The sequence below is a fragment of the Eulemur rufifrons genome, chromosome 5 (assembly GCF_041146395.1).
Source record: "Eulemur rufifrons isolate Redbay chromosome 5, OSU_ERuf_1, whole genome shotgun sequence".
Classification (NCBI taxonomy): domain Eukaryota; kingdom Metazoa; phylum Chordata; class Mammalia; order Primates; family Lemuridae; genus Eulemur; species Eulemur rufifrons.
Window position 1 is genome coordinate 25,609,183 of NC_090987.1, and position 26,002 is coordinate 25,635,184.

Genomic DNA, 26,002 nt, shown 5'->3' on the forward strand with positions numbered 1-26,002 from the left:
GCGAGACTCAAAACTAAGTCTCCAGACTCAAGTTTAGTGCTCACTACTTCATCACAATTCTCTCAGAAACATTATCTGTTTCATGGTTTCATTATAGAAAGCAAATGTCTAGTTCTGACCTAGCTTCTCTCCTGCATGCCAACTGTATACTACCCCACCAACTCAATTTCCACATTTCAAATTATATTCCTCATACTCTCCTTCTAGGCACATGGCTCCTCCAGAATAATGTAATTTAGTTCTTATAATAGTGTAAACATTCCCCCAGTCACTCAGGTTCGAAGAGGTAAGAAGAATGAGACAGGACGTACTTACTATGTACCAGGCACTGGGCCAGCTTATTTATCTCTATTATCTTACCTGTGAAGGAGAGTTGTCTCCATTAGAAAAATAAGGAAATCAAGCTTCCAAAATGATTTGCCTCACCCTACCTCATAAGATGTAATGCTAGACATTGAACCAAAGTCTGACTTCAAAACTCATTTGGACATTGTCTATATGTCAACAGACACAAGTATCTTTGTGTGTATACCCTGGTAATTTTTTAAAAATTGAGTATTCATATATTGCTCTGTAATTTTTTTTTTTAAATGACACTGACTCTGTATTTCCATGGCAGTTCCCTCATCTTGATCATTAGTAACAGTCTGGAGATAAATTGGACATATGAATATTTTCAAGACACTCACTTTTTCTTGATTAGTAAGATAATATCTAAACTTCCAGACAAGATCTTGTTCTTCATACGTAAGTTGCTTGGTTGGTGGATAACTCACAATAATCTACAACAAAGAAGAAAAAGAACTAATTTTATCAACTCTGTAATTCCTATATGTTTCTAGTTCACCTACAATTTTTCATTTCTTTAAATATTTCTATAATAGAATTACAATACAAGAAGGAAGATGTACATCCTGCCAAGTAAGATCTAAAATTGTTATACTCATCCATCCAAAAAGTATATTACTAGAATGTGAAGAGAATAAAAAAGAAAGTCATACTCCATATAAAAGTATATAGTTATAGAACTCATTTAATTCAAACAAAACAAAACAAAATAACAACACCCTCCACACACACCAAAAGAAAAAAAAAACAAACAATAAACTCTTCTCTTGTCAAGTCCATGTACATAACAATACATGTGTACATACAAAGTCCTCTCACAGGCAACGTCTTGGGGCCAGTTTCTAAGAATGCTATATAATGAAAGCACATACTATTTGTAGCTCTGTCTTCAGAGCTAATAAACTTACTAAAAGCCCCCAAATGATAATAGAACTGCAGATATGTGAAACTGTTGACGTTATATCGGGTTCATCGACCTGGAAAAAATGTACATCTGAATAATTTTCAAGTGAAATGATATGATACCAGTCATACCCAAAAATATGCATTTAATTATTTTTATATTAATATTGTATAAATTATCTTACATTTAATTGATCTCTTGTGGCAGCATTGGGTTTCAGATCATGATCAGAAGGTCCACTTCTTAAACTTCGAGCAAGCTTGTGGTGTTTGCTCTCAACTAAATTCTCCTATAAATTATTTGAAAATATTAATTGAGAATGCAAACTTCACCAAAAGGAAATTTCAATAGTGAGTCAGAAATATAAAAGTAAATAGGTATTTACTCAAGACCATTTTATACTACTGTTTTATTCTGGTACAACTTTAGTCTCCTATGTAACTTAAAAGTATGTACTCAAGACTGGGAAACTAAGTATGAATTCAACTCCCTCACTGGCATAATATGCATGTGCATGCACATGCCATTCTAGTTTCTTAAAATGTCTACCTTTCTCTCTCCACATATTCAAGGTTTTCACATCCTCTATCTACTCAAATATCACCTTCACTCTAAAATCTTCCCTGACAACCCTACAGCATCCTGATATTATTTTTAGGATGTTAATATTCCTTGTAAAAATTCCATCTGAAACTGATTCCAGATAGTGGAAGTGAACTTACGAATCACTTCTAGATAACTGAAGTGGTTACACATTAGGTTTTTTTTTTTTTTTTAAAGAAGGTGCATGGTGTGGCTAAGTCATAATCACTCTAGAGAAAAGTGCTTTCATAAAAAACTTGCACAATAACTTACCATAGACATCTGGGGGTCAGGAACTTTCACTAATTCAAAGCTTGTTAAAATTGGAGATGACTCATCACCATCCTGGATTACAGCACAGCAAGTTAAAAAAAAAAAAAAAAAAAAGAAAATTTAACCAAATGGTAAGAAACAATACGTGATACTGTGCACTCCAATGTATTTTAATTCTATTTAATGAACATTATTCCTCTCTTTTTGAAAATCTTTATTCTTCTTTCAACTACTATAAAACACATATACACTTTTTACCTCTTTTGTTGCTGAGAAAAATAAAATCTAACAAAAATTTGTATCATAATAGTTTCACAGAAATGAGATTTGGAAATTAGTAGATTGTTCTTATTTGTTCTTTTTTTATTAACCTCATTCTAATAATAGTAGGTTAAAAATATGTGCTGATTTTCAAACTTAGAACAAGAAACCATAGACAATAATTACAATATGGCACAATGGATGTGTTGCATCATTTGGAAAAACTAAGTGGATGTTGGTAACTTTTTAAGGTACCACAATTAAGATCCATTAAAAGGAGAATTTTAAATGGGGGGTTAATATTACTCGAATTTATACACAGCTAGAGAAGCAGGAACATTGTTTCTCAACGGAACAGGTACTCAACACAATCCAAACTTGAATAACAAACATCAATCAATTTTTAAGAAGTAAAGCAGACTTATTTTGTTAGTATTATCATTTTTGAAGAGTGTGGCTTTTATTTTTATCCAATTCGGGCAAGAAAGGTAAGTCAGCATAATAAATGTCACTGCCAAATATACTGGGAAAGGCTAAACTAATTAAGGTCAAAATTCATTTTCTCACGATTGTAGACACATCAAGCTTTTCTATCACTTTCCAAATGTGAGCATACATTCAATTTTAGATATGTGCAACAAAATCAGGAGACACTGAGAGAGGGGAAACACTCTGACTTGACTTCAGTTCAGTAATTGAGTCTTACGGAAAACCACAAATTCCCACAGCCGTTGTTTAACAGGTTTGTTCTCAGGCACAACACCAGAAAACACATTTATCAGCCCAACTATGACAAGTAATCTTCACTAAGGCTATCTGTCACGAAAGACAGGTGACAAGAAAGTCTATTTCCATTAGATTCAATACACTGGCCCAGCAATCTTTACACTAAGTGGAAATATGACAGGGCGGGTAGACAGGCATTAATTTATGAGCAATTTTCAGGAAGCAATAGAAAGGGGTCAAGAACCTTTTCAAAAACACTTGAAATTCTTCTAATTTCTATTCTATTATTATTTCATCTGCTATCAAAGCTGTCTTTCAAAAGACCCTTCACATCTCTGATGTTCAAAAGTACCGCCTCTATTAGCATGATTTTGCAATATTAACTCTGTAGGGGAAGAAAATATTGGTTTCAATGAAATTACATATAGTATAAGAGATTTTACTAAAACGTACTTGTGACAAAACAATTTCTCACCTATACTTCCCTTTCTGATATAGTTTTTCTAATAAATTAATAAACAATGTTAAATCAACTATCTTCATATTTTCTTTTTCCCCCAAGGAGTATCATTTATAAAATAAAAGGCTAAAATAAGTCAATATTTCCTACTCCTTTACTACAGTAAAAGGGCTACAAGCTAAAGGAAAAAAATATATAAATATTAACTTGAAAAAATGGTCATAACTATACAAACCCTAAAACCTTCATTATAAAAACCTTTCTAATAGCCATTTATAGTTCTGAAGTATGTATTTTTTAAAAATCACTTGTGACAGCTTGAACAAATAACACTAAACTGCAAATGTAATTTAAAAGGGCTGTTCCTAATGAACAAATATACTGCATATAAGCTTGGTTATATGCCAGAAGAAATATTAATCCACTATCACTCCATGTATCAAAAGTCTGCCATCATTTGCACTGATTTAAACACTTGTCTACTATTTCCACCGTAAAAGAAGATACCTAGTTTATGAGGTTTCCTACTATGCATAGTTATTTCTACAGTACTTAAATGAAGCCTTTTCAGCAAGCATTTAAGGCAGTTTTTTTCAAGAAGCTACATACCAGACACAGAACTACTTTCTTTTGCATAATGAGCAGACCAGAGCAGATCCATAACTGCGTTATTTGTTATTACTCGGCCTGATGGTAACATGATTTTCTTACTTTTACATATATTATATAAATAAATGAACATTTATGAAGTCATTAATAAGCATACTTATGTTGGGGTCATGTACAGAATTCCAACACCTTACATACACAGTCAACAAACATATCCTTAACTTTCCACAGCTTAGCATGTAAAAAATAAGATTTCCTATTTTTACATTTCAAATGAATAATAATTGTAAATAAAGCTATTGCTTTAGTGACCTACTTGCCAATTTGCAGAACAATTAATCAAAAAGTTTTTAATCACTTGCATATTTATTGACTTATTGAATTCTATAACCCAGAACCACATTACATGAATGATTGGCTTTTGTAATCTTGTTGCAGCTATATGATTTGATTTGTATATATATAAACAGCTGCTGCTGACAGCTGTCTGCTGCTATCCTGCAACCAAATAATTCATCTCAGCAGGAATGACAGTAATTTTTTTTTAATGTTTCCCCTCCCCACTACTTTAGAGACCAAAAACATTTCTAAGGCAAATACCTTTTCGTAATAAACGATACCATATTCCTTATCATCACACTTGACACATCGAAACTCAACCATCAAGTACATGAAATTAGAACTTCGTTTTTCACTCTAAAAAAAAGAGAAGAGATTTTCATAAAAAAATCATTTTCAACATTATCTTATCCGTATGTATTTTTCCCAATTCAGTAATACATGCATATATCAAATGCAAGTTAAAACATAACAAATTTTTATTTCATTATATGCATGTAATATTTTGTACAGCACTATTATTTTATTATATATAGCACTCCTGTTTTATTCAGTAGTGTACTTACAACTGCCTCCTCAAACTTAACGTTTTTGATTTATTCAATCATGTGGATTTTATTATATAAAATCTTAAAGGTATTTTGCATACATTTGCAAGAGAGCTATTTTATTCCAAAAATAAAAGATGTTTTCTATTTCTAACAATTTTAAGCAAAGTTCACCCTTAAACTAATATGACTAATCTAACTAAAGAAATAAGTGTTACAAAAACTAAAAGTTAAAAAAACAGTATGGGCCGGGCACAGTGGCTCATGCCTGTAATCCTAGCACTCTGGGAGGCCGAGGCGGGAGGATGGCTCAAGGTCAGGAGTTTGAGACCAGCCTGAGCAAGAATGAGACCCCGTCTCTACTAAAAATAGAAAGAAATGATTTGGACAGCTAAAAAATATATATATAGAAAAAATTAGCCGGGCATGGTGGTGCATGCCTGTAGTCCCAGCTACTCGGGAGGCTGAGGCAGGAGGATTGCTGGAGCCCAGGAGTTTGAAGTTGCTGTGAGCTAGGCTGATGCCAAGGCACTCTAGCCCAGGCAACAGAGCAAGATTCTGTCTCAAAAATAAATAAATAAATAAATAAATAGAATAAAATAAATAAACAGTATGCCACTAAGGACAGAGGCCATCTAAGCCTACCAAGTATAACCTTTACAAGTTTTTCACAATTTATAAATGGTCTTAAAATGATTTGTCATTTGTAAATTTTTATCCACACTAGGGAATAATTACGTCTTTCCCTAACAAAAAAATGCTGCTTCTTTATATAGATGGTCCCCTTAAAAAAAAGCAAAACACAGTCATGCTCAACAATAGGAACATACTCTAAGAAATGCATCATTAGGCAATTCTATTGTTGTGTAAACATCATAGAGTATATTTACCTAGGCTAGAAACCTATACTGCATGCTACTGTACTGAATACTGTAGGCAATTATAACATGATGGTAGGTATTTGTATATCTAAACAGAGAAAAAGTACAGTAAAAATATAGTATTATAATCTTAGGGACCACCATGTGGTCTATGGTTGACCAAAACTTCATTATGAGGCTCCCTGACTGTACTATGGGGATGATGAAGTGAAAATACAATGAAGTCAAAAAGGTGATTAGTCTTGACCCAAAACGGCTTTATAAACAGCTTTAAGTCTAATGCATACAATCATAAAGGTCTAAAGAGGTTATTTAAATTGCTCAGCTTTATAAAGTATATTATAGTCTACTGTGATAATGGTCTCCTATCTTTTAAAGGATAGAGGTGGGGAGGGTGAGAAGGGCTGGGCAAAGTAAACTCTAACGTTACATTTTCTACACCCAGAGGTACCTAAGTTGAAGAACAGAAGAGTATAAGAAAGCATTTTGATTAAACTCTTTTTGGAATGTGACTATTATAAAAATTACAAAAAGTAAATCGTTCTTCCAGTTTGAGTATATGAGAATGTATTACGAATAAATTTAGAAAAGATACCAAATATTCAAATTGAATATAAATTCTGTTAAACAGCAATACATTAAAAAAAAGAACAATGGTAAAATCTAACTCTTAGAATAGTTCACCATAAATTAGAAACTTCTCTCTCTCTTTCTACCTGCTGAAAACTATTTGGAGAATATAAATTAAATCAGCTGTGCCTTATGGTGGTCATTGTAAGTTAGATGTATCACAAAATTGATATCCTTCTCTCCTAATTTGACTAATATGATTATTAATTCTGTTCTCTAGGCACAGAACGTTAGGCCAAACGTCTGGTATTTTACAGCAAATATACAAAAACTAAAATTCTTTTTGTTACAACTTTAGAAAAGACTCTCATTGAAGTCATCTTTTTTTTTTTTTTTTTTGAGACAGAGTCTCACTCTGTTGCCCAGGCTAGAGTGAGTGCCGTGGCGTCAGCCTAGCTCACAGCAACCTCAAACTCCTGAGCTCAAGCGATCCTCCTGCCTCAGCCTCCCGAGTAGCTGGGACTACAGGCATGCACCACCATGCCCGGCTAATTTTTTCTATATATATTTTTAGCTGTCCATATAATTTCTTTCTATTTTTAGTAGAGATGGGGTCTCGCTCTTGCTCAGGCTGGTCTCGAACTCCTGAGCTCAAACGATCCGCCCACCTCGGCCTCCCAGAGTGCTAGGATTATAGGCGTGAGCCACCGCGCCCGGCCTGAAGTCATCTTTAAACATACACACTGGCCTAATACGTGGAGACAAGGAAAAAAATTACTTAAATCACGTAACTTTATTAAACGTGCAGAATCCTACAAGTAGTACATAAGACAAGCGATATATTAATTGGAGAGAGAATTTGCTAAAGATAATTTATGGTAACTGAAATGAGAAGTTACCTCTATGCTGATGGAAGATTTATTCAACACTGACTTGAACTTGAACATGAGATGCCATGAGAGAGAACACACAAGGTGAGGCAACATGCCTGAAAGGGCTTCACTTACATATTTAGTACATCTTAGGATATCAACTACCTACTTTATGGTTTGACATTACATTTAATAATAAGAAAGGCAGATATCCCAGATTTTCCATTTATCAGCATAGAATTCAGAGATACAGAGGTTAACTTGATAATCCCACATTTCTGAGATACCCAACAATAAACAATTATCAAAAAATTGTTAACTTAGAAATCTGGAGAAAATATTTTAAAATAAAAAAGGCTATAACTCACCTCGTTTATCATTTCTATTTCTCTAAATGTCAATCTGTCCAGCCAATCTACTTTCACCATGTGTCCCTGTCGATGAGCTTTCGTAAGCTGCAGAACAAATACAATGGGGAAAATTTTAATATAGATCTAACAGAAAGGAAAATAAAGGATGGTAATGTCAATTTCACATATGATATAGTCCTATACACAACAAAAATCATATGCAACTATCAGGATAAGAAATTTGGCAAGAGGTAAATGATTGTTCTTTTTTAAAGAAAAACAATTTAAAAACATTTTTCTGAAAAACGTCCACAATCTGCCATGTTTTAACATGTTAAAAAATAATGAAATCTTTCCTGAAATTATCCCCATTTTATATTTCTTATATTTTGATCATTAAAAAGGGAGGGAATTGTAATAAGAATAGTTTCTTGAATAGGAAATAAACCACTGTTTCTCTTTTCTTCCCATGTTTCAGTCTAACAAACATGAAAAATGACAGTTATAGACAGTAAGGCATTTCTCTGGGACTTACAAATTAATACAGTAAGGTTTAAGCTCCATACATAGGCACACACGCTTTAATTTTGGAAACAGTGATAACAAAGATTTAGCTTTCTAGCACAGTAGCTGGTAGAGTCCTATGAGGTCTTACATACCAATCTACTCTCAGTTTTATAAATTAAATAATAATACATCAACTCTTCAAATCCACAGAGAATTCAAGATAAGTCCCAAGGTCCGCAAATTAGAACTAGGTTTTGTAGTAGAAAGTATAATATTAAACATCAGCTTTATTAATGTATCAAAACTCACTTTCTTTCTAAACAAATTCATAGCATAAAGCAAAACTGGGCATTAAAGCATTACATACTAGCTTATCTGTGTCAGTTGTCTTCCTCTTCATTGTCCACGTCATGACAACATTCCTACAAGGACGCCAAACACTGACACCAATTATTACCTCTCTCACAGAACAGAATGTGATGAGGCCTTTTATCCTCCTTCACTAAATTATCCAGACAAATCAGAAATGTTCTAAAGTCATTTTCATGGGCTCCAGAATTTATGTTTGCTGCTAATATGTGTTACTTCCTACATAGCGTATGCTTAGCTTTCCTATTTCAATATCAAATATGACCTTTCTCAATCTTACGAAGAGCTACCAAAGAATGTATGGTCAGCATTGCAATACTAAAATTGGTAAAGCCACTATGGAGGACAAGTTTAAATTATCCTCAAAACACATTCACATTTGTGCACCATTATTTGCAATACAGAAAAATCAGACATACAAGAAGGCAAATGTCCATCAATAGTGGAAACTGCTAAGTAAACCATGGCACACACACACTATGAAATACTATAGTCAAAAAGACAGAAAAATCTATATACCTTGATAGGGAAAGATACTGTTGAGTGCAAAATGAAACAACTGCTTCATTTATGTTGTGACAACTATTTACATGTTTGTCTCCTGCACCAGACTTTGAGACTGAGAGCAGAAATTCTGGATATTTCTCTGTTTTAGTTAATCTTATAATTTCTGAAAAACTGAACAGTTACCACTCAAAATGTCTTCTAGCCATTGTCCTATTTACCTAACACTACATGACAAACCACCTGAAAACTTAGTGTCTTAAAATATTCATTTTGTTATTTCTCATGATATTTGGAGAAGTCATCTTCTTAAGGGACATTTGAATAATTTTTTCTATTGGTCTCACTTATAACTCCTCAAGAGACTGTGACTCAGTCATTTGGCGGCTTAAGCTGAAATATCCAAGATGGCTTTACTCACATGTCTAACACCGAGTGGAAAAGGGTGGGCTTGGCTGGGATAACAGGGTGGTGGGCCCTCTCTTTTCACCCATGTATTCTCAGTGCTGCTCCCTCTCCAAGTGGTTTTTCAATATGGTAACTTCAACAGAATAGCTGAATTTCTTACACAGTAGTTCAATGTTCCCAAAAAGTGCAGAAACAAAAGCTGTCATGCTCTATTGCCTGGAACAGACACAGCATCACTTTTGCTGCACTGTGTCAGTTAAAGTGAGTCACAGTATAGTATAGATCTAATGTAGAAGAGTGTGACTATCAGGAGGCATGGTTCATTGAGGGCCACCCTTAGAGACCAGCTAGAGCACAGCACTTATTAGATATTTATCAGAGTCCATGCACATAACACAATTGATTGTTTGATTACAAAGGAGGAGGGGGGTAGATTTTGGAGAGGGCCAAGTCAGCCCCTGGCTGGACTTTAGGCAACAGGGACAGTCTAGAATTAGCTATGACAATTGCTAAATGATTAGCCTCTGTCTTCCTCTTGAAAATAATCTAACTCTCCAACTAACTCAGTACACTACAGTCTCTTTTCAATTCTTCAAATCATAAGGCCTTTTACTTTTAGGGCTCAATGCAGATGAAACAAGTAGTAATTGGATTCAAAATATTATTAGAAATTTTATAAAATTTTATGAAACTATAAAGCACTATACAAGTTGTAAGCAGAGATTCTAATTAGCCCTCAATCTATGTCACTGTACCTCTTGTAGGTGGTGATAACAATGTAGACAGCCTTGGGTGGTTTTCACCAATACAAAGCAGCTCCTAGTTATCCCCAATCCAGGAACTTCTATAGACACTACAGACCAAAAATGAACTTTAAAGCATAGATGAGAGTACTGAGCTACTATTTCATTACTGGCATAACACTTTATATTTCATTCTGGGCCTGAAATGTCAGTGACCTACATCTTTCCAAAGAGAAAATCTGCATTCTGTTAAGCAGCAGGGTAAAAGTAGTTCAATCTGTTTCCATTGCTTATGAAGAAATAATCCTCACTAGGATGCTCATTCTAGGAAGGAGATAGGTCAAGAAATCGGTTAAAAAGTGACATTTTCACTTTTTAGGGAAAATAGGTTTCTACAGAATTCACAAGAAGTCATACAGAGTTTGGGAAGAAAAACCCACTGTCACAAAAATAACTAAGCCCTAACTTAACTTCTCCAATAATTAAACAGCAAGGGGTTTTAAGAGCTATTTAAATAAGAAGGTCTCCAAGAACCAAATAACAACATGCCCAGTAAATTTCTTGGAGTACTAACTATGCATTATCAGATTTAATAGAATAACAAAAGTATGTGCTTGAGGAAGATGTCTCAGATTTGGAGTTGTTTAATAAAAGTACCAAGAACAGAGCTAAAAGTAGGCCAACTTACAGCACTCCACACAGACTAAGAACAACAGGGAAAACGAATGTCAAAGCAGTGCATGATCTCAGAAACAGATGGATGTCCACGATCACCACAACTCATAGTTCATTGCTCCTTATTCTTATCTCACTACACTATAAACTTCGTGAGTGCTAGCACTCTGAATGGTTGACACAACCTAGCACTTATTCATTCAATGACTATTTATAATTACTGATAGATTTTCTATGTGGATGGGTGACAGGATGGAAAACAATGAAAATACTCAGAAGAAAACTGGAGGGAAAAAAATGATTCCTGCCCTTGGTTAATTTTCCCTAGTATTTATATACTGTGAACACAAATATATGTTACTTGATTGCTAGTGTAAGTAACAAACTACCATTACGTCCTCTGCCCTTGCGATAACCACAGAATGTTAAACAACATAAGCAAGTTCTCTGCCTTCAGAGTGGAGAGGGGTGAGTCACTCGTACGGTAAGCACTTAAAAGTCTAACTATAAATTGAAACAGTGACATGAAAGTAATAATGGGAGTCGGGGTGAGACGGTATCTCAGACAGGTAACATTTAGGCAGATTGAAAGATAAGGAATTAGCCAAACAAACAGGATGAAACTTTCCAGGGAGAGGAAATCACCTGTTTGTCAGCACATCAGTAAACTTAATGTGCTCAAGTATTAGAGAGACCAGAATCATAGACCTCGATAACTATTTATTAAATAAATCAAGTTTTGTTCAGAGTGGCGAGTGAGAAGATCTATATATGCATAAGATACTACACTGGGAATCAGCTTTCTTAAGGTTCATCATGATCTAGATTTTTATACCGGAAAGAGTAAGGAAGACTGAAAAACAATGTTTATCTGTTTCAAGTCTAAAAATCTGTAGGAGGTAAATGGGTAGAAAGAGACAAAAAGACATACAGACACACATTGACTCAAAAGAAAACTGGAAAGAAATGATTTCTGCTTTACAAATTTTGCCTTGGTCAGCTTCTTTCATATTCATATACCTACGTCATCTTTTTTTAAATTAATTTTTATTTCAAAATATGAAGGGGTACAACTGTTCTTGTTACATGGATGAATTGTACAATGCTAAAGTAAGGGCTTTTAGTGTGTCCTTCACCAGAATAGTGTACATTGTAAGTTTTTACCTCTCGCACCCCTCCCTCCCTCAGACATCAATCAATATACATTTATTAATATTAAACAATGCCAGATACATGGTTCAAGTTCACGGATGCTATGAAAAGTAGGTTAGTTTTGTTTACTAACAGATGGTATGATTGTTCAAGGAAGATAATACCTAGTTATGAAAACAAAATAAGCACATAAGTCAGAATATTAACTGAGGAAATGAAAGAATTTGAAGATATTCCCTAAACTTTGATCCTGATTTTAGGCCATCAGATACTCACTTTTCATTTCAAACCAATAGGAAATTTAAAGTAGACAGTGGCTTTATAACAGCAAAGGTTTCCAAGCATTTTTAATATCCAAACACAAAAGACTGCTGAAATGAATTATGGTATATCCACACTATGCAAACCTCTCCAGCCTTTACAAATGAGGTTATAGACGTATATCTTAAATGATCTGGAACAACTCTGAGATACTATTAAGTGTAAAAGCAGGATTCAATTAAACATACACACACATTATGATCCCAATTTAAAAATAAATGCACACACATTCATACATAATATATATGCTTATAAAAATATCAATGATAGTTATCTTCGGGTGTGGATTAGGAGTGATTTTCATAATCGTCTTCATGCTTTAACAATATTCTACCACTGTAGAAGATGTATATTATCTTTGTAATAAGAAAAAAACAAAAGTTATTTAAAAGCTAAAGTTATTTTAAAAACAGTTGTCGAGAAATCTGTTGATAAAACCATTAAAGATTAGTATTCATAAAGACGATGCTAAATAAAGTGATTTTACTTCATCATAAAAACTCAAAGAATAAAGTCTGTCTGATCAATTTAACTAACTTTACCATCTTAAATGAGAACAAAGCATTAAAACATGATTGTTCTCTCTCTTTCTTCCAAGGGCCTTTCAACTAGATCCAACTAAAACTAAAGACACATATAAATTAGGTGATGTTACTATTTTTCAACACGTGCTTCATAAAAAGTCTTATAAGTGGAAATTTATAGGCTTTATGTATCAAATCTTATTTAAGAAACTTTGAGAGAGTTGCAAGACAAAGGGCCTTTGCAAAAAAAAAAAAAAGCTATACAATAGATAATAGATAGGATGCTTAAGCCAGACACATATATGCTTTCCTAGGGAATCTAAGAAAAAAAATTGACAAAGCTGTATTTTTTTTCTACTTTTCTCTGCCACTTAAAAATAAACAAATAAAACAAATCTGCTCTGTCACTTGAGAGACAAAATTTTCAAATTCATAGAACCTACGTTAATGTTTAAAATTTCTCTCTTGAAACATCTATCTGTAGCCATACTGGTCAATAAAAATGTCTAGTACTACCATATATAGGAATATTTTTTCCAGCATGCTCATACAGATTGCATTTCTTCAACTACTTCATATCTTGTTCCTCTGAACTCCCTCAAGTTAAGGGCCATAATTTTCTCTTTCAACTCACATGCCTCCCTGAGCCTAGAATAGAACTGAGCTAAATGAATAAGTTCTTGAACAAAGTATCATTATTGGTCTGCTAATATAGCTGCATGATGCACTATGGCTCTTTCATAAATTTCTATTATTAAAAAGTGTAATTCTTCAAAAAACATAAGGCAATATGAATTTTAAATCAAATACAGTAATTTATAACTTATGGCAAAATGCAGTTGTATATAAGAATTCATTTGAACTACTGAGATTTAAAAAGGAATTAGGAGTATGTGCATGTGTGTTAAACAGCATGTACATGCCTGTGTATTTAATTCTTAGCAAGCATCAGAGTTTCTTCTATCTTCCTGATTAATGAAGTCTTGGCCACAAATCTTCAATTTTACTTTCAAACTTTACATGTAAATCTTATTATTCAGGAAGAGTAGTATTTGCCTCATAAAAGTTTCATTTAGTTAAACTTCTCAGAGATAAATCTTGTCTTAAAAGCACGCTACTTTCTATTTTTCTGGCAGAAACTATAGCTGTAAAGACAGACAATAGATTTACAGAACATAAATCAATACTCTTTTAGGGCTTAATATTACACTGGCAAAAACTAATTTAGTCTACTTGCTACCATTGGTTCCAAGACAAATCTAAAAGTTTTGACAGTCTTAGATAACAGTAAGCAAACCAAGTAACTAATAAAAAGGATGGTACCATGTAGCATTAGGAATAAATTTACAAGGTATTCCCAAACCCTTCTGTTATAACACAAAAGAATGGCAACACAGAATCAAATCAAATAAACAATTTATATAAGCTACACTACAAATTTATACAAAAACCCATAACTAAGAGGTATATTTGGTGATGTTGGTGGTGCCACTGAATAAGTTTGATAGCCTTGAATAATTTCAGCAGTTATCATAATTTTGTTGTCTATTATTGTCATTTACAAAACGTTTAAAAAAATAAAATATGAGACTCTTCCACCCAACCCAAATTTTATAGCCAGGATTCTGTGTTTTCATTTGTAGGTAACAAACGTTGGTAATCTTTACGTGAGGTGCCTAAGTGAAGACTTAACTAAGTATAGATATTTCTTACAAAGAATATCAACTTCCCAAGAAAAGCTCTAACATACAGAATCAATAGAAAGTAACTTTAGAAACTTAGTGTTATCCTGGGAAAACATTAAATTACATAATTATTAGAAGGGGAAAAGATTATCAATAGGCCCTTCTAAATAATTTATTCTATTAATTTATCCAGAATGCCAGTTTATTCATAAACATTATTTCATACAACTTCTTCAAGGCAGAAATGTATTCAGAATCCAAGGAAAGTATACTTAACTTGCTATAACCTATAAACAAAATAGTCCCTGAGGTTAATTTCCTTTTCAGAATAGCTAAAAATATAACAACAACGATGGCATTGTTATTATTCCTATAATTAGCAGATATAATGAAGTTCAACTGACCACATTTTAACAATGAAATATATCCAAAAATACAGAAATAACTGCTTATGCAATAATTGACTTTGAGATCTGTAACTCAAGGGTCTTGACTAGCAGTCTTTCTCCCCAGCTACAATGTATCTCATTACTATTTAAATCTTCCAATAGTTTTGATAGTTCTATCAATCTTAAAAGTATAAAATAGAAGGTAATTCCTTCATTTTTTAAAACACCTCCCTGCATACTTTCATATTTCCCATTTCTCTAAAATCTAACTACAAAATAACATTACATGGGTATAGATTTAAAAATCCACATAAATCATCAATTTGATAACCTATTCTAGGATTTGTAACAAGAAATGATGTAAAACTTATAACAAAAATCACCTCGTAAAACACAATTCTAAAACCCAAACATTTGCTGATCTTAGTCTTTCAATATACCTCTTCCCATTCTCCAGGTTCCTCTAACATCAACTGCAGATAAGCAAATAACATTGGGTTTGATTCCAGTTTCAATAACACAGAAAACTAAGAAAAACTGAAAATCCTCCCACAACAAACAGCTAAAGATGCAAAATAACAGAAAAATAGGTATAAAAATCTAGAAAGGTAAACCTTTCAAAAGATAAATTTATAATCTTAAATCATAATCCAACAAAAGCTAGTCGGTCATCATACCAACAGAATATATCCACCAGAAAATGAGATATAGAAAATTAGAAATAAGTATCTCAAAATAAAACAATAAAGACATAAAACATAAGTCAAGGAATCAAAACATGAAGAAAAGAACAAGTCGTTATTATGACCATAGCCATACACTAAGCCTTAATATTGAATAGAGAAGAATTTTCCCTTTTGAAAGTCATGTGGTTTTATAAGTTGATTCTACAAAACCTGCTGAAGCCAATATGACCGTGATACCAAAACTAGAGAAGGACAATGAAAACAAGGGAAATTATAGGCAATTTTGACTTATAAATATAGATGCAAAATTTCAGGAGAAATTGGCAAATTATATTAAGCAATTAAAAATAAAACAATTACCAAACAGGACTTACTCCAAGAACACAGAATATTAATGTAAATCCACCAAATTATTGTTACAGAGACCCCCCAAGATCACACACAGGTTCAGTGATTCACCAGATGGACTCGTAGGACTCAGAGGCAGTTGTAATCAACAGCTAAGATTTATGACAGTGATACAGTAAGGATATACATTTGGATGGGTCAGTAAAGGAAAAAGACATAAGTAGAGACTGGAGAAATCTATACACAAGCTTTCTATGCTCACTCCTCCTCACCAGGGAAGAGATACACCCTATTTCTCTAACAGGAAAAATGTGGCCCTGGAAAGCCCAGTGGAGACTCAGAGCTTAGGGATTTTACTGGGGGCTGGTCACACAGGCATTCTCTGCCTCACAACTACCAAAATTCTAGACTCCCAGAAAGAAAGCAGGTGTTCACCATAGATCACACGGTACAGTCTAGGCACAGTAAAACGTGTATCAGTTAGGACTTGTTTCAGAAACCCAGTTCTCAGAAACCAATCAAGGGCCACATTTGCAAGCAGGCCTTTCTAAAGATAGCAGCCTTAGGCCTGCAATGTTAACTTTTTTTAAGAGACAGGATCTCACTGTGTTGCCCTGGCTGGACTTGAACTCCTGGACTCAAGCAATCCTCCTGCCTCAACCTCTAGAGTAGCTGGGCCTAAAGGTGTGTGCCACTGTGGGAACTCTTATCTACATGTTAAATTAAAGGAGAAAAATCATGATCAAAAGAACCCCAAAATGTTTTTGGCAAGTTTCATCATTCATTCATCATGTAAAGTTTTGGTAAAATAAGACTTTATTAACCTGATGAAAGAAATATACTAAGAATAGGTAACATCTTACCAAATAGTTAAATGTAAAAAGCATTCTCATTAAAGTAAGGAATAAAAAAAGGATGCCTCTACTACTATTTCTATTAAACACTGTTCCAGAAACTACAGTTTCTATCAAACATCGTATTGGTTAAAAACACCAAAAACTTGAAGTTGTTGGGATTTACTCATACAATCGAATAACATGCAGCAGTTTAAATGCAAGCACGTGAGCCATATTAGATCAACAAAGTATCAAAAAACAGCATTAAGTTTAAAAAAATAAAAAAGCAAATTACAAAATGAAAGAATGAGGGCAATCTTTATGTGATATTTTTTATCTTTTTTAGAAAGATGTGAAACAAGATAAAATGTTAACATATGTTCAATCCTGATAGTGAATATGGATGAGTATTACATACTTCTGTGTACTTTTCTGTTTGAATTGTTCTATAATAAAAATAAAAATTTAAATACATACATATATAATTTTAAAACACCGGCATTTAGTTTGCCAGGACTAGGGAAACTGAATAAATCTACAATGAATGCCTTTTTACTACCTCTTCTCACCAATCTCGGGCTTGTTACCACTTAACTAAATTATTTGGCTAACTCCCCTAGGCTGAACAGCACTCTGATAAAGAAGACAAAACTCAAAATCAAATGGGTTGTTTACCATAGACCTACTTCTTCAATGTGCTTTTAGTCCATTCAAAACAAAAGGAAAAATATAAAAAAAATTTTTTTTTAGCCTTAAGGATTTTTCCTTCCAAGTTTTAGACAATTCTACCCACAGCCTTCTCATGTCCAGGCCAAATCACCCCCTTGAGAATCACTGGGTTTTGGGGGGTCTATCTTACCCTTTAGAGTCTCAAATCAATGGAATGTCTTTCCTTTCTCCAAACTTTGTACGTACTGACTTATTTCTAACTTGGACTGTTATTCCTCTCCTTGACTATAATTGCAATCCCAAAGTATAATGTGACATCTTCAGTTTTTTCCAAAGTTCCTATTACTTCCTTTCACCAAACAGTTCTTTCATAGTTGTTATAATTAGCCTAGAAAAGCAGTGTCCTTTTTCCCTCAGTCTCTGAAAAATGATCCTGTGATCAAGGCAGTATTCTGACAAAAGTTTGAGCTGAATAAATGAAACTTCATTACAATCACTACTAACTTTCTAGCTGCACCATTTTTCATGATTACACGAATAAAATATCAGCTACTTCCTCTCCACAGCTCTAGAATGTTTCCACAATTTTATAGCATCAGTTAGTTTTGTCTTTTATATACTTACCATGGGGTTCTTACATTGCTTGTATCCTGCAGGTCCTATCCTATTAATAGTTTCTTTGAACAATATACACCTTTTTCACAATCATGTTTCCTTTCCTCCTAGGTCTTTGTCCTTTGAGGTTATACTGACTATGGTGAAAAGAAATGTTAAGATTGACTGTTTTTTATTGGTTTTAATGAACGTATTGGTAACAAGTGAAACCATAAGTATCATTCATAACTCCAGCTCATTCACAGCACACATATGTAATGGGGGCTTACCACAGACAGGTCACCATTTACTGAGTTATTAGATATCACCTTTGATACCGTATCTGGGGACCTGCAGTGAATACATTATTTCGTATTCTAGCTCCCTCTTCTCCTAGCTTCACAGTTTTAATCTTCTGAATAAGAACAATATATTCTTCATGCAAACAAGTTCTTCTCAATCCTTAAATCTTAAGCATGTGTCACTGACACTTATCTTTGTTAAGAGATTTACACAAGATCCTGGTTCTGCAATTTACCAAACCTGTAACCATAAATAAATCACTTAACTTCTCTAAATTTCCATCTTTTCATGAGTTTAGAAACAATGTAGGTTACAAGTCCTGATCCTACACTTGTCAGAACCAAATAAAAATAAAATAAAGTAATAACAGCAGCTAACATTTATTAGTGCTCAGTATTTGCTTGCTGGGCAGTATGCTAAATATTTAATCGCTTACATTTAGTCTTTATAATAATCCCCAAAAGTAGAAATAACTACTATTTCTATTTTACATATAAGGATTTCAGCTAGTTCAAGATCATAGCCAAACAAGAAACACAACTGGAACTTGAACGAAAAATGTCTCCAAAGTCATGATCTTAATCCCTTTTCCATTTTAGTTTGCAATCTATGCTAAAAGTTTCGTTGATATTAAAGCACTTTATATATACAAGGTGATTATAAAAATAATTATTAGTCATAATGGCACTAATAACGACATCAGACACTTAGTAATATATTTTTTTGGTCTCCAACATTTAAAGCATGACTTTGACCTGCCAAGTGATTTTGGTGGGGATAAAGAGGACTTGTCCACATACATAAAACTAAAATCTCAGGAAGGTCCACTAAGCAATGCCTCGAGACAAGTACCCATTTTATGCAATGTACCAACGCAAAATATTTTCTTGATTTCAGTGGGTCAAAGAGTGCTATAAAATAATTTAAAATAAACTTCAATCCCACTTCAGAAAATTAAATATGTCATGTTAGAAAATATCTTAATCTCAATTTTAAAGAATTATTTTGTGATCATGATAATTTCTCAATGCTTATTCAAAAGATGTAGTGTAACCAGCACATTCAAGTAATACTGAAGCTATAAAGAGAGAAAGTCCTTTTTAGATTTCTCCAAACTGAGAGAAATACCTCATAAAACTTTCTAACTGCTTCATGGCTCACTAAGAAATCAACAATCTCATGAAGACTAATTTAATTTCTAAGGTACCTTGAAAAATGGTGCCCTGCATAGCAGACACAAGTAATATGCTTACCAGAAAGATGTACTCACCCATTACAAGTGAGTAAACTGGCACTCTGATCAGTACTGTCCAGGAGAACTTTTGGCAATAACAAAAATATTCCATATCTGCACTGTCCAATAGATAGCCTCTAGCTACACGGGGATTTTGAGCACTTAAAATGTGGTTATGGCGAAAGAGTAACTCAATTTTTAATTTTATTTAATTTTAATTGACCTAAATTTATTTGTTTTTATTTGTTTATTTTTTGAGACAGGGTCTCACTCTGTTGCCCAGGCTTCAGTGCAGCAGCATGAATATAGCTCACTGCAACCTCCAACTCACAGGCTCAAGTGATGTTCCTGGCTCAACTTCCCAAGTAGCTGGGACTACAGGTGTGCACCATCATGCCCAGCTAATTTTTCTTTTTCTTTTTTTTGTAGAGATGGGTCTCGCTCTTGCTCAGGCTGGGCTTGAACTCCTGGTCTCAAGATATCGTCCTACCTTGGCCTCCCAAAGTGCCAGATTTACAGGTGTGAGCCACTGTACCCAGTCTAATTAACCTAAATTTAAATGTAATTTTTAGCTATCATATTAACCATTGCAGCTCTAGATTATAAATAACTCTTTGAAGTGGTTGGCATGAACCTAATCTCAAGAAACTATTCCAAGACAAACTAAAAAATCTAATTCCTATTGCAATAAACCTGAGGTCTGGACGTTGGACCCACAATGAACCCACACAGGCACGCTGAGGTTCAGCCTGAAACACCACCACACTACCACTTCTTCACTGCGGCAGTGCTCACCTGTACACTCTACTCAACATTCCCAAACCTATCTGTGTCACGCAGACCACAAAGCATTTTTCATATAGTCATTACTTTCTCTTTGCCTCCTCTTAATCAAATTGACAGAAACTAAAGCACATTCCAAAGGCATCAAGCAGAGCTGCTAAAATGAAACGGAGACAGTGGAGAAGCATGCTTTTGCACTAACCTTTCATGTCTAAAGACATGGATTCAAATATAAATCAAACACTAAAGCTTGGTAGTCACATCCAAAACCCCAGGTGGATATGTATTCTAGTCATAAAACTCCTATTATATGACAAGCTGAAAGACAGAGCAGATGGGAACAATGAGTAAATTTGCTCAAGGAAGGCCCACAACCATTAAAAGGCTGGGTCATGGACAATGAAAGTTTAATAAATGCCCCAGAAGTTTAGTCTCTTATTATTTTCACAAATCAATTCAAATGGAAATAAACTTTATTAACTAGAGAAATTTAGAGATGGGAAAGATGAGAAAATAAGGAAGATGTGGGGTAGGAAATAGTATGCTTTAATGCATTCCATTTCTCCCTATTAGAAGTCTAAGAAATCCAAGTTATAAAAAATAAGACCCGAACTGAGAAAAACAGTTGTTTCCTTTTCTCATACTCATTTTGCCTCAAAGGAAAACTAGGCATGTTCACAAAATGATATAAAATCATTAAATAGGTTAATTCTACTAAAGTTCATTCTGAAAGGATTTGGCTTTCAAAAATTGTCAAACATAGCAGGCTTTTAAACTTCGGTTATTCATGTTGTAGTTAGAATTCAACTTTCATAGTTGAGCCATAAATCAGAATAAGAGTATTAAGTCCAGCTTGGAGCTGAGGTTTTTTGCTTAATAATTATCTAACACCATCTTTTCACAGTTCAAAGAGTAATCTTCATTTCACAGTCCTCTTGTCTCAGTATCCCTAGGCAACCAAGACTGAAGCAGTTCTGTAACCGAATCAACTGTCTTACATTGCAGCTTACAAACTGTCACTACGCTACTTATTTAGGCTTATGGGTACGATGCATTGTAACCATGCTTTGCTATTATATTAAAATTTATGTACAACTTTTTACTCTTAAGCCAACTGTCTTCTCAACAATTAGAAACAATCATAATAAATCCATTGGCTTAAAAAATCAAACAAAGTGCAACAAGAAATAAACCACTCAGTTCTAACTACTTAAAACCTCACCTATTCGAATACTGATTTCTTTTCTTAAAATGGTACTGTGAGAAATATAGGCATTACATCTACAATCTCTATACCTTTTGTATGAAAATGGAAATAGGGAGCATACAAATCCTGTCCCAGTTTTTAGAAGTTTTTTACACATAAGACAATCTCAAAATGTTTTGTGAGGGTGACAATCTAACTGAACTTTTTATAATGTGTAACCAGAAAAATGAGAGAGAAAGAGAGAGTGTGAGCGTGTGAGTGAGCAGGCACACACTAGTCGAGTGCAGGCACTATCTTGTTCTTAAAATTGTAAAGTAATTTAAGTATAATTTTAAATTAAGAATGTAAGTATCAAAGTATACTCTCTCTGGTAAATTAACAAGTTAAGACCCATAACAAGTATCAAAGTATATTTTCTCTGGTATAAGGCAAGGCAGATGGATCATGCTTTCGGTAAGGAAAAAGTTGTTTTTCAGAAAGTTTGTCTTAAACACTTAAGAAACAAGTACTAGTCAAACAACAACAAAATCTAAGCACACAGCCCCATTATTCACATCAGGCAAGCCCTGTCTAATGCTTTACTCTAGGCATACACATTGCAGAAAAAATGAAATGACTTGAACACAACACATTCACAACTGCAAATTGATAACCACAACTTTATTCTCTACTAAGGTGATAACTATGAAATCCAGGTAGATAAATAATCTCAATTACTTGCTATGTCAGTACTTTTAGAATCAGAATATGAAGAGCTGCATGAGAACTTAGAAATCATCCATTCTAAACTTCTGAATTTACAGGCTCAAAATTAATTTCCCCAAGTTAGAAGGATGGTCAAAACTCTGAATAACGGTACAGTGCTCTTCCCACTGTAAGGTGCTTCCAAGTGCCCAAGATTCCAATTTTGTCAAACCCAGGACATCATTTTTAAAACACATATTTCTTCAATAGCAGCAGGGATATAACAGTATTGAAACCTCAAACAGCACAACCAAATGCTGTATCGAGAATGGAATATAGCATTAGCCCAAAGTGCCAAGAAATAGAAAGAGCTTCCTTCAAAGAGGAGCAATTCTTTAACAATGCTATGAACAGGATGCAATTTTTTCCCCTTAAAAAAAGTCATTCCCGGTTTCTATTCAATCTTTGGTGAACATAAGTTAACACTAACACAAGCTGTCACAGCATAGCAAGCTCTGAAGTATATACTACATTAAAAAGTTAAAAGTACAATTCTGTTAGGGGTAAAAGAATGTGTAAAAGAGCTCGGCTCTAATTACTCTCAGAAGGACTGTAGATGCTTATTCTAATTAATTTTTATCCCCATTTTAAAGATTTATAAGACATCTGAAAACTGCTAACCATTCTGAGCAATGCAGACAGCACATAAATTTTAATAACTATCTCTTAAAAAAGTAGGACCCACTTGCCATACGCTTTTATAAGGAATTTAGACTGTTGATGATGATTGTTACCAATTAACAAAAACATTAAGAAGGCTTCTTTCCAACACCTCATTTAGTTCTGCATTTGCTTAGTCATCATTTCTAGAGTTGCTAATGTACATGGATTTTTAAATGAATAAATATGAACCCATACAACTCTTAAGAAGTTACTGTTTCAATCATAAAAAAAGTTGATCATTATCAAGTCATGTCTTTTTTTCTACTATAAAATTCAAAAGATTAAAATGAGAAATATATACCATAAGATTGTGCTACATTAAAAAGCCAGAAGTCCAACTCGAACAAATTCCAATAATTATATTACATGAACTGATATCTGAAAAATATCATAGCTATTATAAAATTATTTTTAAACCTTCCATCAAAAATAATTAGGGTAAAAAATTAGAAACGTGAACAGAAGCCTAATTAATAGAGAAACAAAGTAGATAAATTATGCAACCATACAGCTTTATATCTCTTGGTTCTGTCCATTCCCCCTCAAATTTAGAATTTCATCTACAATATGCTGCTCTTAAAAGGCAATGTAAAAGCTTTTGCTTCTTCAATATATGCTACACTCCTCTTGCAGTTGACATTTAACCTTTTTCATATTATAGGGACTCACAGGCTATAAATGAGCTGATTCTAATAAAATTTCTATTAACTATTCAAGGTGTATAAAAGTCACAGAGAGTAGTTTAAAAAGATAAACTCTTTTTTTTTTTTTTTTTTTTTTTTTTGAGACAGAGTCTCACTCTGTTGCCCAGGCTAGAGTGAGTGCCGTGGCGTCTGCCTAGCTCACAGCAACCTCAAACTCCTGAGCTCAAGGGATCCTCCTGTCTCAGCCTCCCGAGTAGCTGGGACTACAGGCATGTGCCACCATGCCCGGCTAATTTTTTCTATATATATTTTTAGCTGTCCATATAATTTCTTTCTATTTTTAGTAGAGATGGGGTCTCGCTCTTGCTCAGGCTGGTCTCGAACTCTTGAGCTCAAAGGATCCGCCCACCTCGGCCTCCCAGAGTGCTAGGATTACAGGCGTGAGCCACCGCGCCCGGCCAAGATAAACTCTTAAAGAGAAGGCAGACATATGAAAAGCTCGAGAACTTTCCTACATCCTATGTAAGAATGAAAACAAAATCCCAGAATGAGTAGATGAACTGAATATTAAATTTTATTTATTAATATATTGGTTAATATGCTTATTAGCTACCTAAGACACCATTTTTCCTTAAAGGAGTAATATAAAAAGAAAGAATGAACTTGACAAAACTTTTATGTTGCAGCACAAAGCCTAGACAATGTTAGCACTTATTCTTTATAATTAGGAATTCTTCCATATGTAGGTAAAGGAAACAAGCTGTTAAATGCTTGGCATCAAAACTTTCTCCAGACATGAAAGGAATCCTTCAAACTAATAAGATTGGAAAGGAAAAAAACAGGTAAGAATTAAAAGAAAAGTCTCTTAACGTAAGAATTATAAAAGGATCTTTAAATAGTATCTAACTCAATGCTATGTGGAAGGAGATGCACAAAGTGACAGTGCTACAATTTAACCATAGAATTGAGCTTAGTTTTTGTACTTCTAAGTGAAAACACTTGATTAAAATAGTTGTGAAAGAAAAAATAATAACCCAGTCTGCTTATAAAAAGGAGGGTGAAAGAAATTTAGACTAGTTAATTGTAGAAGGAATCTTCACTTCCAAACCTAAGAATCTCTTTAATGCTATGTCACCAGTCAAAGTAGGTGATCATCTTGAAAATATCTGCAAGTCCTTCACATTTTCAAATCTGGCAGATTTTCAGACATAGAAGGCCATATACTGTATGATTCCATTTATATGAAATGTCCAGAATATGCAAATCCATAGAGACAGAAAGTAGATTAGTAGTTGCCAGGAACTGGGTGGAGGAGGAAATGGAAAAGGACTGCTAATGGGTACATGGTTTCAATAGGGCTGATGAAAATGTTCTAAAATTATATAGTGCTGATATTACACAACTTTGTGAATTTACTAAACCATTAGATTGTACGCTCTCCAAGGGTGAATTTTATGGCATGAGTTATATCCAATAAAACTGTTATGAAAAAGTTAAATTTAAATTTAAAAAAAAAAATCTGACAGAATTCATAATGTCATGGTATACTACAATAGACATCATTCAGAGCTTTCCACCTGTTCCAAACATCTCCTTTATACCTTGGCAAGGCGGCTCATCTGATCTTCTGAGAGAGTGCTGCTTGTTCTGCCAGGAGTTTTTGTGGGTTCTGATCCATCTGCTTCTACATTAGGCCAGACTTTCAAGTCATGCATCCCTTGGCGAAACATGCTAGAGAAAAAGAGAATGTTCAGAGCAGAAGTAAATTAATACAGTTCATTATAGGAAATTTTAGATTCCTAAAAATAAAGAGAATTCTACACAAGGAAATGCATGTCTCTATTGCCAAGCTTTAAGCCCTCAGTGGGATGTAAAGCAATTAACCAAGCAACTAAAATCCATGTCACTGTTTTTCACATGCCATTCTTTCCTCCTCCAAGCAGTCAGAACTACTGCAAAGAATTCTACAGGTAGAGTAAAGGAGAGATGGATCAGTAATGAGCACACACTCTTCACCACTTTGGTGGAGATCCTATAAATAACAGAGATCAAATTCTCATCCAATGGAAGAATGTCATCTTTACAATGACTGAAATCAAAATTTAAAATAATTATATAACTATTTTCTTTAAGTGACAATTCAGCATAGTCGATTGTAAAGTCAAACTGCCTGGGTTTGAATTCCAGCTGTGCTGTTACCTAGATAACACTGGGTAAGTCATTCAACCTCTCTGTACCTCAGTTTCCTCTTTTATAAAATGAGATTATAAAGAGTACCTGTATCTCACAAG

At 33.9% G+C, this 26,002-nt stretch overlaps 1 protein-coding gene across 1 annotated transcript in view; it reads right to left on the bottom strand.

The window, feature by feature from the left end:
- Positions 1–26,002, bottom strand: part of PIK3C3 (phosphatidylinositol 3-kinase catalytic subunit type 3) — a 109,287-nt gene that overhangs the window by 68,684 nt on the left and 14,601 nt on the right. The window contains exons 4-9 of the mRNA XM_069468040.1: positions 25,313–25,442; positions 7,742–7,828; positions 4,764–4,859; positions 2,108–2,179; positions 1,437–1,541; positions 690–782 (exon numbers count right to left, since the gene is read on the bottom strand). Coding sequence (XP_069324141.1) covers positions 690–782; positions 1,437–1,541; positions 2,108–2,179; positions 4,764–4,859; positions 7,742–7,828; positions 25,313–25,442 — 583 coding nt within the window. The remainder of the gene's footprint in view (positions 1–689; positions 783–1,436; positions 1,542–2,107; positions 2,180–4,763; positions 4,860–7,741; positions 7,829–25,312; positions 25,443–26,002) is intronic.